General features: G+C 45.4%; 1 protein-coding gene across 2 annotated transcripts in view; it reads right to left on the bottom strand.

Moving 5' to 3' along the window:
- Positions 1-8,373: 8,373 nt before the first annotated feature.
- The window catches only part of LOC112237502 (synaptophysin), a 28,369-nt gene continuing 24,074 nt past the window's right edge, over positions 8,374-12,668 (bottom strand). The window contains exons 6-7 of one of the 2 annotated variants that reach the window (XM_042299818.1): positions 10,774-11,088; positions 8,374-9,544 (exon numbers count right to left, since the gene is read on the bottom strand). In XM_042299818.1, coding sequence (XP_042155752.1) covers positions 10,816-11,088 — 273 coding nt within the window. In that variant the 3' untranslated portion in view covers positions 8,374-9,544; positions 10,774-10,815. Of the gene's footprint in view, positions 9,545-10,477; positions 10,596-10,773; positions 11,089-12,668 lie in introns of those variants that run through there. The other variant, XM_042299819.1, reaches the window with a different exon arrangement.

The raw sequence follows: 12,668 nt of genomic DNA, 5'->3' as shown, positions 1-12,668 counted from the left end.
ATTTCTTCATTATTCTGTCCATCTTTTGGCTGAAGAGCAAGAGTGGTTAACTGTCCTGTGATGGATCATCGATCACAAACTGTGATGACACACACGCACTGCTGTGACCTTGGATGAGCCGGCCCTGAGGACAGAATTCTGATTAGGATTCAGGTCTGTCCCTGGTTACCACACAGGGAGAAGGAGCACAGACTGTGCTGTCTCCTCTTGATCTTGATATATGTTGTCAAAAATGACAACTTCGTCAACCTTGAATGCACTGTGAGGTATGTAATGTGTGTGTGTGTGTGGGGGGAGAAGGAAGCAGGGATGAGATGGAGGGAGGAGAGATGAGATGGAGGGAGAAATAAGCAGAGATGAGATGGAGGTAGTAGAGATGAGATGGAGGGAGAAGGAAGCAGAGATGAGATGGAGGGAGAAGGAAGCAGAGATGAGATGGAGGGAGGAAGCAGAGATGAGATGGAGGGAGGGAGTAGAGATGAGATGGAGGGAGGGAGAAGGAAGCAGAGATGAGATGGAGGGAGAAGGAAGGAGAGATGAAATGGAGGGAGGGAGGAGTGATGAGATGGAGGGAGGAGGAACGATGAGATGGAGGGAGGGAGGAGAGATGAGATGGAGGGAGGAGAGATGAGATGGAGGGAGGGAGGAGCGATGCAGGATTAGCCTGATTTCTGGAGGGCACAGAGTTACATAACCACATTGAGATCTAAGGAGGGAGATGCATCAATGGTCAGTCACGAGGGAGGAGAGTAATTAGAATGTTCCCAGCTTTCCTCCTCTAATAATACTCTCCACCTCCTCTAATAATACTCTCCACCTCCTCTAATAATACTCTCCGCCTCCTCTAATAATACTCCCCGCCTCCTCTAGTAATACTCGCCACCTCCTCTAATAATACTCTCCGCCTCCTCTAATAATACTCTCCACCTCCTCTAATAATACTCTCCGCCTCCTCTAATAATACTCTCCGCCTCCTCTAATAATACTCCCCGCCTCCTCTAGTAATACTCGCCACCTCCTCTAATAATACTCGCCACCTCCTCTAATAATACTCTGCACCTCCTCTAATACACTCCACCTCCTCTAATACTACTCTACACCTCTAATAATACTCTGCACCTCCTCTAATACACTCCACCTCCTCTAATACTCCCCACCTCCTCTAATAATACTCTCCACCTCCTCTAATAATACTCTTCACCTCTAATAATACTCTCCACCTCCTCTAATAATACTAGAGAAATGATGCAGCCTGGCTGGCTTCACTTTTTAAACTTATTTTAAAGACTTGGGAGCTACAGTACATAATGTAATCCAAGGAAGTCCAAAATGCAAATGTTTTGGCTAGAAGTATTTAAATTTAGTTTATTTTAAATAGTAAAAAAAAAATCTTGCACCCCGTCCAATTTTCGGCCTATTTGCGGGTTAGAGTCTGATGCGGGACTTCTCACATAGTTGGGCGGCTGCGGACAATCAAATTATTCCAACGTGCGCATGAAAATAGTATTATTTATTATTATTTAATACTCTCCATCTCCTCCGATAATACTCTCCACCTCCTCCGATAATACTCTCCACCTCCTCCGATAATACTCTCCACCTCCTCCGATAATACTCTCCACCTCCTCCGATAATACTCTCCACCTCCTCTGATAATACTCTCCACCTCCTCCGATAATACTCTCCACCTCCTCCGATAATACTCTCCACCTCCTCCGATAATACTCTCCACCTCCTCTAATAATACTCTCCACCTCCTCTAATACTCTCCACCTCCTCTAATAATACTCTCCACCTCCTCTAATAATACTCTCCACCTCCTCTAATAATACTCTCCACCTCCTCTAATAATACTCTCCACCTCCTCTAATAATACTCCCCACCTCCTCTAATAATACTCTCCACCTCCTCTAATAATACTCTCCACCTCCTCTAATAATACTCTCCACCTCCTCTAATAATACTCCCCACCTCCTCTAATAATACTCTCCATCTTCTCTATCAAAACTCTCCATCGTTCCTCTAACAATACTGTCCATCTCCTTTAAAGAAGCAATAATACTGGCCTTCTTTAGACTAGTTGAGTATCTGGAGTATCAGCATTTGTGGGTTCAGTTACACGTTCAAAATGGCCAGTACAAAGACCTTTCTTCTGAAACTCGTCAGTCTCTTCTTGTTCTGAGAAATTAAGGCTATTCCATGTGAGAAATTGCCAACTAAATATCTCGTACAACGCTGTGCACTACTCCCTTCACAGAACAGCGCAACCTGGCTCTAACCAGAACAGAAAGAGGCCAAGTACCTTAGAGTGTCTAGTTTGAGAAACAGATGCCTCACAAGTCCTCAACTGGCAGATTCATTAAATAGTATCCACAAAACTCCAGTCTCAATGTCAACAGCGAAGAAGCGACTACGGGATGCTGGCCTTCTAGGCAAAGTTCCTCTGTCCAGTCTCAACATCAACAGTGGAGAAGTGACCCCGGGATGCTGCCCTTCTAGGCAAAGTTCCTCTGTCCAGTGTCTGTGTTCTTTTGCCCATCTTAATATTTTCTTTTTATTGGCCAGTCTGAGATATGCCCTTTTCTTTGCAACTCTGCCTAGAAGGCCAGCATCCTGCAGTCACCTCTTCACCCTTGATGTTGAGACTGGTGTTTTGCGGGTACTATTTAATGAAGCTGCCAGTTGAGGACTTGTGAGGCGTCTGTTTCTTAAACTAGACACTCTAATGTACTTGTCCTCTTGCTCAGTGGTGCACCGAGGCCTCCCACTCCTCTTAATTCTGGTTAGGGCCAGTTTGCGCTGTTCTGTGAATCCGGCCGGTCAAACCCTCCCCTAACCTGGACGACGCTGGGCCAAACCCTCCCCTAACCCGGACGACACTGGGCCAAACCCTCCCCTAACCTGGAGGACGCGGGGCCAAACCCTCCCCTAACCCGGACGACGCTGGGCCAAACCCTTCCCTAACCTGGACGACGCTGGGCCAAACCCTCCCTAACCTGGGTGATGCTGGGCCAAACCTCCGCTAACCTGGACGACGCTGGGCCAAACCTCCCTAACCTGGACGACGCTGGGCCAAACCCTCCCCTAACCCGGAAGACGCTGGGACATTTGTGCGCCGCCTCATGGGTCTTCTGGTCGCGGCCGGCTGTGACACAGCCTTGGATTGAACCCGAGTAGTGACACCTCACTGCGCCACACCATGACCATTATTCCTCCTCCACCAAACTTTACAGTTAGCACTATGCATTCGGGCAGGTAGCGTTCTCCTGGCATCCGCCAAACCCAGATTAGTCTGTCGGACTGCCAGATAGTGAAGCGTGATTCATCACTCCAGAGAATACATTTCCACTGCTCCAGAGTCCAATGGCGGTGAGCTTTACACCACTCCAGCCGACGTTTGACATTGCGCAAGGCTTGTGTGCGGCTGCTCGACCACGGAAACCCATTCATGAAGTGTCCAACGAACAGTTCTTGTGCTGACGTTGCTTTTTGGAACTCGGTAGTGAGTGTTACAACCGAAGACAGATGATTTTTACGTGCTTCAACACTCGGCGGTCCCGTTCTGTGAGCTTGTGTGGCCTGAGCCGTTGTTGCTCTTAGACGTTTCCACTTCACAATAACAGCACTTACAGTTGACCGGGGAAGCTCTAGCAGGGCAGAAATTTTACGAATTGACTTGTTGGAAAGGTGGCATCCTACGATGGTGCCACGTTGAAAGTCACTGAACTCTTCAGTAAGGCCATTCTACTGCCAATGTTTGTCTATGGAGATTGCATGGCTGTGTGCTCATTTTTTTTGTACACCTGTCAGCAACGGGTGTGACTGAAATAAACAAATCCACTAATTTGATGGGGCGTGTAGTGTATATTTACTGCAGTGTCCAAATCAGTGGAGGCTCCTCAGAGGAGGACCATTCTTCTCAGTGAATTTCAGAAAAAGAAATATAGTGAAACATTAAAATAAAAAGTTATCCTGTTTAGATAAAACTATAGTAGATATATTCATGTCACCAAATAATTGATTAAAACACACTGTTTTTCAATGAAGGTCTACAGTAGCCTCAACAGCACTCTGTAGGGTAGCACCATGGTGTAGCAGGAGGACAGCTAGCTTCTGTCCTCCTCTGGGTACATTGACTTCAATACAAAACCTAGGAGGCTCTTGGTTCTCACCCCCTTCCATAGACTTACACAGTAATTATGACAACTTCCGGAGGACGTCCTCTGACCTATCAGAGCTCTTGCAGCATGAACTGGCATGTCGTCCACCCAATCAAAGAATCAGAGGATTAATTTAGTACTGTAAGGATAAGCAACAGCTAGCTAGTAGTGCATAACATGTGGTGAGTTGTTGACTCAAAGAGAAAGGCAATAGTTGAACAGTTTTGAACAGCTTAATGTTTACAAAAATGAATGAGAACCAAGAGAGAGAGAGAGAGATATGTTGTTAAAAAATGTTCACTTAGCTAGCAAACACCCAGGTCAAACAGAGTGGGATGCTATGTTAGCTAGCTGGCTATGGCTATACAAAACTGGAACTCTTCCAAGTCAAGGTAACCTTTAATTTGGATTAATTTATTGCAATCGGGGCCCACCGGTGTAACTGCTAAACTGCTGACTGTACATTGTACTGCATGATTGTAGCAGGTTTACTAACTCGTTAGTTCTAGTAGCTATAACATTAATATGGTGACAACGATACGGGCAATGTGTAGCGGTTAACAGTTATGATATGAAGGTTTGCCTTTTTCGTTGGGTCACAGACAGCTGATGTTTAGTGCACTGAATTCCACAAATGAAGGGAAAAGGTGAGAGGAGGAGAGCATGTAGATGCGAGAAGGAATTGTACTAGGATCAAAAGGGATCACATGTTTTATATGTGGCTGCTATGAAAGCGACCTGTGTTTTTATAAATGTATTATATAATTTGTGTGAGATTGAGGGCATCTAGTTTTTACATTATCAGGGCTGTATTCATTCTGCCAATTCTGTTGAAAAATGTTTCTTAAATGGAAGCAAACGGAACGAAACGGGAATAGACATACCTGAATATGTCCAATAGAAACTCTCATTTGCAACTGTTGGACTAATGATTACACCCTACATCAACTAGATGCAGGCAAGAGTGTGCAAGGCGCTATTGAATGTGTCAATGTCTGTTACCTTGATTACTGTCACGCCTTCTCCTGCTCCCTCCCTTCGGCGCTCGATGTCACCGTCTACTAACCACCACACCTGGCAACCATCATTGCATACACCTGGCAACCATCATTACATACACCTGGCAACCATCATTACATACACCTGTCAACCATCATTGCGCACACCTGGCAACCATCATTACATACACCTGGCAACCATCATTACATACACCTGGCAACCATCATTGCGCACACCTGGCAACCATCATTGCATACACCTGGCAACCATCATTGCGCACACCTGGCAACCATCATTGCGCACACCTGGCAACCATCATAGCGCACACCTAGCAACCATCATTGCGCACTCCTGGCAACCATCATTGCATACACCTGGCAACCATCATTGCATACACCTGGCAACCATCATTGCGCACACCTGGCAACCATCATTACATACACCTGGCGACCATCATTACATACACCTGGCAACCATCATTACACACACCTGGCAACCATCATTGCACATACCTGGAAACCATCATTACAGACACCTGGCAACCATCATTACATACACCTGGCAACCATCATTGCGCATACCTGGCAACCATCATTGCGCACACCTGGCAACCATCATTGCATACACCTGGCAACCATCATTGCATACACCTGGCAACCATCATTGCGCACACCTGGCAACCATCATTGCATACACCTGGCAACCATCATTGCATACACCTGGCAACCATCATTGCAGACACCTGGCAACCATCATTACATACACCTGCTCCCCATCGTTAAGCACACCACCCTGATAACTCTCCTTTCATATAGCTCTCACCAACCTCAGGCAGTTTTGGTTCTGTTTTCATGTCCAGACGCTTCTCTTGTTTTTTGTAACTCTCTTACTCCCGGCTTCTTTGCTGCCCTTCTTGACACCAGGCCATCCTCCAAAAGTCTTCGCCTCACTGTGCGTGCAGATGCACTCACGCCTGCCTGCTGCCATTCCTGAGCAAGCTCTGTACTGGTGGTGCCCCGATCTTGCAGCTGAATCAACTTCTGGAGACGGTCCTGGCGCTTGCTGGACTTTCTTGGGCGCCCTGGTTGATTTAGGTGCAATCTTACTGGCAGCAATATCCTTGCCTGTGAAGCCCTTTTTGTGCAAAGCAATGATGACGGCACGTGTTTCCTTGCAGGTAACCATGGTTAACAGAGGAAGAACAATGATTCCAAGCACCACCCTCCTTTTGTAGCTTCCAGTCTATTATTCAAACTCAATCAGCATGACAGAGTGATCTCCAGCCTTGTCCTCGTCAACACTCACACCTGTGTTAACGAAAGAATCACTGACATGATGTCAGCTGGTCGTTTAGAGGCAAAGCTGAAATGCAGTGGAAATGTTTTTTTGGGGGGGATTCAGTTCATTTGCATGGCAAAAAGAAGGACTTTGCAATTAATTGCAATTCATCTGATCACTCTTCATAACATTCTGGAGTATATGCAAATTGCCATCATACAAACTGAGGCAGCAGACTTTGTGAAAATTAATATTTGTGTCATTCTCAAAACTTTTGGCCACGACTGTACACTACCACAGGTGTTGTAAAAGGGTGCCGTGAAACATTGCTCAAAACCACAGCGATACTTGTTTACTAAATATTCTGGAGAATTTGGCTACAATAGCAGTACAAAAGTATTAATTTAATTGCGGTAGATTTTGAGTACCTGCCGCGCACGGTGCGGGCCACAGTCCTGCCAAGGTGGCTCAGAAGAAGAAGTGAAATTAGAAAACCATGACAACCGTGCCCATGACAACATCCTCTTTATTGACAGTTTTCCCCCACATGGATTCCATAGAAGAAGACAACAGATTTCATGGTCATTTTGGTCAACCTGTTGTTTAGCCATAAGTAACCATTGTTGTCAACATCATCATCAATGCTAAATATATATATCATACACAGTAAATACAGCACAACCCAGGCATTGAGACAAGACACATCAAACACCACCAACAACAGAGTATCTGAATAGCATATTTATAAAAGAGAAACTTAACATAGTATGTGGTGCAGTGTGAGAGAGAGAGAGAGAGAGAGAGAGAGAGAGAGAGAGAGAGAGAGAGGAGAGAGAGAGAGAGAGAGAGAGAGAGAGAGAGAGAGAGAGAGAGAAGGTGGGAGAGGGGAGAGAGAGAGAGAGAGAGAGAGAGAGAGAGAGAGAGAGAGAGAGAGAGAGAGAGAGAGAGAGAGAGAGAGAAAGAGAGAGAGAGAAAGAGAGAGAGAGAGAGAGAGGGAGAGAGAGAGAGAGAGAGAAAGAGAGAGAAAGAGAGAGAGAAAGAGAGAGAAGAGAGGGAGAGAGAGAGAGAAAGAGAGAGAGAAAGAGAGAGGGAGAGAGAGGGAGAGAGAGAGAGAGAAAGGTGGGAGAGGGAGAGAGAGAGGGAGAGAGAGAGAGAGAGAAACAGAGGAAGGTGGGAGAGGGGGAGAGAGAGGTGTGTGTTTTGGAATGTTTCGTTTCTATATCAAGAGTAAAACTTTGCACAAACTGAAACTAAACTTCAGAGTCAGTAAATGGACTAGCATGGTGTCATGTTGCAGTTTCAGCGAGCTGGAGTCTTCAGGACATCTAAACAAGCAATCTGATATGTAAAGGGTCATCACACCTGCCTCTCTCTAGTTGGAAGGATAAATACTACAGTAGATCATTACTGGGTTATAACAGAGTCAATACAGGAAGTCGATACAAAGAAGCGGGTTTGAAATACAAGATTTGAAATGTCTATTGGCTTGGGAATGTTTCCTTGTTTCAATATATGCGTCAAACACATTTTAAATTCAAAGTAAAGTCACAGACGATAAACCCTTTTCAATTGTTCAAGACCCCAAAAACGTTTTACCGTAAACTCTATTCTAAATGGTTTCTACTGTAAATGTGTGAGAGAGAGAGAGAGATAAAGAGAGAGAGAGAGAGAGAGACAGATAAAGAGAGAGAGAGAGAGAGAGAGAGAGAGAGATAAAGAGAGAGAGAGAGAGAGAGAGAGAGAGACAGATAAAGAGGGCATTGTACTAGATGGAATATTCAACGGTACCATGCTCCTCTAGCAGTTCATAATTTACTGTATTCCCATTGTGATGCATGGACTTTACTGTATTCCTACTGTAATGCATGGACTTTACTGTATTCCTACTGTAATGCATGGACTTTACTGTATTCCTACTGTAATGCATGGACTTTACTGTATTCCTACTGTAATGCATGGACTTTACTGTATTCCTACTGTAATGCATGGACTTTACTGTATTCCTACTGTAATGCATGGACTTTACTGTATTCCTACTGTAATGCATGGACTTTACTGTATTCCTACTGTAATGCATGGACTTTACTGTATTCCTACTGTAATGCATGGACTTTACTGTATCCCTACTGTAATGCATGGACTTTACTGTATTCCTACTGTAATGCATGGACTTTACTGTATTCCTACTGTAATGCATGGACTTTACTGTATTCCTACTGTAATGCATGGACTTTACTGTATTCCTACTGTAATGCATGGACTTTACTGTATCCCTACTGTAATGCATGGACTTTACTGTATTCCTACTGTAATGCATGGACTTTACTGTATTCCTACTGTAATGCATGGACTTTACTGTATTCCTACTGTAATGCATGGACTTTAGGAATGCATGGTTCAGGAAGCTTAGACTGAGGGAAGAAAAATATCAATAAACCAATGATTCCTTAATGACTCTTTTGGTCGTGTTTGATTTGTTTCATGGCCAGTGTGTATATAATGACACTGGTTTTAGTCCATCAACCTCTTCTCTATTCCTCTGTAATAGAAACAACAAAACAAGCAGATTAATCAAATAAAACATTTGATCAAATTACAAAGAAGAATTTGTACCAAAATAAAAACATTTAAAAGTGCAAACGGTTGCGAGGAGGAGCAATCATTGTTTGGCAGAATTATTGTTATGATTATTTATTTACTAAACTCAAAAACAAACATTTGAATAGTTCCATACATAGCATTACCAAATATTTGTCTATATATTTGTTCATAGTGACATCTATAAAGCACAGACAAATACATTCTCTCAGATTTTAATATTAATATTGTAATCAATTTTTATTTCATTTTTTAAATATTTTTCCACATTTTGTGTTCAAGTTTTTCTTCATGTAGTGCCTTTTCCCCCCGTTACAATAACTAACATCTAGTCCCTCCCCCCTCCCTGTTCCCTTCCGTTTTTGTGTTTAGGTAACTCTCTACCCCCCTCCCTCCCTCATTTACTCAGCACACAGACATATGCACAAACAAACACATAGGAAGTAGTGTGGCATTGTGGGTACTGTAGTTTTCAGGCACCACACTCTCGAGTCTCTCCCGCTGACTCTCTGTGGAGAGAAAGAGAAGAAAGGAAACATTAACGAGTGGAAGGTAGCTAAACCGAAACCGCCACCGAAACCGCCACCGCCACCGAAACTGCCACCGAAACCGCCACCGCCACCGAAACCACCACCGCCACCGAACCCGCCACCACCACCGAACCCGCCACCGCCACCCACCACCGCCACCGAAACCACCACCGAAACCACCACCGCCACCGAAACCGCCACCGAAACTGCCACCGCCACCGAAACCGAATCCAATTCTGTTACTTCTATTTTCATCCAGTTGCTGAGTAGAAAGTGTAGGTCATGAACAGAAAAAAACCGGAGAATCCTAATTGGGTTCATCATGTATAATTATCATGTGATATCAAAATCAAAATCAAATCGAATTGTATTTGTCACATGCTTTTTGAGGATCTGGGAACCCATGGCTAATCTTTTCAGTCTCCAGAGGGGGAAAAGGTGTTGTCGTGCCCTCTTCACGACTGTATTGGACCATGATAGTTTGTTGGTGATGTGGACACCAAGGAACTTAACTCTCGACCCGCTCCACTTCAGCTCCGTCGATGTGAATGAGGCCTGTTCAGCCCACCTTCTCCTGTAGTCCACGATCAGCTCCTTTGTCTTGATCAAGTTGAGGTAGAGGTTGTTGTCCTGGCACCACACGGCCAGGTCTCTGACCTCCTCCCTATAGGCTGTCTCATCGTTATCGGTGATCAGGCCTACTGTTGGGTCGTCAGCAAACTTAATGATGGTGTTGGAGTCATGCTTGGCCACGCAGTCATGGGTGAACTGGGAGTACAGGAGGGGACTCAGCACGCACCCCTGAGGGGCCCCAGTGTTGAGGATCAGTGTTGAGGATCAGTGTGGCAGATGTGTTGTTACCTGCCCTCACCACCTGGGGGTCGGCCCGTCAGGAAGTCCAGGATCCAGTTGCAGAGGGAGGTGTTTAGTCCCAGGATCCTTAGCTTAGTGATGAGCTTGGAAGGCGCTATGGTGTTGAACGCTGAGCTGTAGTCAATGTGGGTCTTTTTATATTGTTTAATTGATAAAGCTTGAATTAAAACACAGAGTTTAAAGATTTTTTTTGTAGGAATTTAAATAATATTATATAAAATCATTAAAATATTATTCATAACATCTCAAAATCAATACCTCATAATAACACTTCATAAGATCCATAATGCATCGTCACTGTCTAATAACCAAAGTAATATAATAATGTGACTCACCCGTCGCCAGCTGCCTCCACACTTCCTCTTTCCTCCTCCCCCTCACATCTGATTGGCGAAGGAGGTGGGGGCCTGTCCGTACTCTCCGCCCTCCTGGTTGTACCCCTGCTGCTGTTGGTTGTATTCTGGCTGGTAGCCCCCCTGGGAACCGGCGTACGGGTCCTGCTCGTACCCCGCTTGCTGACCGTACGAGTCTGGGGCGGGCTGCTTCTCCTGGGGAGGAGGGGCGCGCATGAAGGGGGCGATGATGCCGGTCTCCTTAAAGACAAACCACAGGTTTCCTCCCCACAGCACCAGGTTCATGAAGCCAAAACACTGGGAAGAAGAGAGAGAGAAATGCTGAGATTACTATGAAGTACTGTAGATACTGGGAGGGAAGAGAGGGGGGAGTGAGACAGAGAGGAGAGGGGAGAGAGAGAGAGAGAGAGAGAGATAGAGAGGGGTAAGGGGAGAGAGAGAGAGGGGGGAGGGGGAGAGAGAGAGAGTCAGAGAGGAGAGGGGGAGAGAGAGAGAGATAGCGAGGGGTAAGGGGAGAGAGAGAGGGGGAGAGAGAAAGAGGGGAGGGGAGAGAGAGAGAGATAGAGAGGGGGAGGGGAGAGAGACAGCGAGAGACAGCGAGAGAGAGAGAGAGAGGGGAGGGGAGAGAGAGAGGGGGGAGAGGGGGAAGGGGAGAGAGAGAGAGGGGGAGGGAGAGAGAGAGTGATAGAGAGGGGGAAGAGGAGAGAGACAGCGAGAGAGAGAGAGAGAGAGAGAGAGGGAGGGGAGAGAGAGAGAGGGGAGGGGGAAGGGAGAGAGAGAGAGGGGGGGGAGAGAGAGAGTGATAGAGAGGGGGAAGAGGAGAGAGACAGAGAGAGAGAGAGAGAGAGAGAGAGAGCGTGGGAGGGGAGAGAGAGGGGGGGAGAGGGGGAAGGGGAAAGAGAGAGAGAGATATCTAAAAGATACACTATACTGTACAGTGCATTCTGAAAGTATTCAGACCTCTTGACTTTATCCACATTTTGCCTTATTCTAAAATTAAAAACAAAAATCCTCATTAATCTACACAAAATACATCATAATGACAAAGTGAAAACAGGTTTTAAGAAATGTTTCCAAATTAAAACATAAATAAAAAACAGAAATATATTATTACCATAAGTATTCAGACCCTTCGCTATGAGACTCGAAATTGAGCTCTCTTTATTGGAGTACACTGCTGTAAATTCAATTGATTGATATGATTTGAAAAGGCACACACCTGTCTATATAGGATCCCACAGTTCACAGTGCATGTCAGAGCAAAAACCAAGCCATGAGGTCGAAGGAATTGTCCATAGGGCTCCGAGAAAGGATTGTGTCGAGGCACAGATCTGGGGAAGGGTATCAAAACATTTCTGCTCCATTGAAGGTCCCCAAGAACACAGAGGCCTCATCATTCTCTAATGGAAGAAGTTTGGAACCACCAAGACTCTTCCTAGAGCTGGCCACTCGGCCAAACTGAGCAATCTGGCAGAAGGGCCTTGGTCAGGGAGGTGATCATGAACCAGATAGTCACTCTGACAGAGCTACAGACTTCCTCTGTGGAGATGGCAGAACCTTCTAGAAGGACAACCATCTCTGCAGCACTCCACCAATTAGGCCTTTATAGTAGAGTGGCCAGACGGGAGACATTCCTCAGTAAAAGACACATGACAGTCAGCTTGGAGTTTGCCAAAAGGCACCTAAAGGACTCTCAGACCATGAGAAAAAAAATATTTCTGGTCTGATAAAACCAATATTAAACTCTTTGGCCTGAAAGACAAGCGTCACGTCTGGAGGAAACGTGGCAACATCCCTACGGTGAAGCATGGTGGTTGCAGCATCATACTGTGGGGATGTTTTTCAGTGGCAGGGACTGGGAGACTCGTCAGGATTGA

This window comes from Oncorhynchus tshawytscha, linkage group LG16 (genome assembly GCF_018296145.1).
Source record: "Oncorhynchus tshawytscha isolate Ot180627B linkage group LG16, Otsh_v2.0, whole genome shotgun sequence".
Taxonomy (NCBI): Eukaryota; Metazoa; Chordata; class Actinopteri; order Salmoniformes; family Salmonidae; genus Oncorhynchus; species Oncorhynchus tshawytscha.
This window is presented reverse-complemented; position numbering and strand designations above follow the sequence as displayed.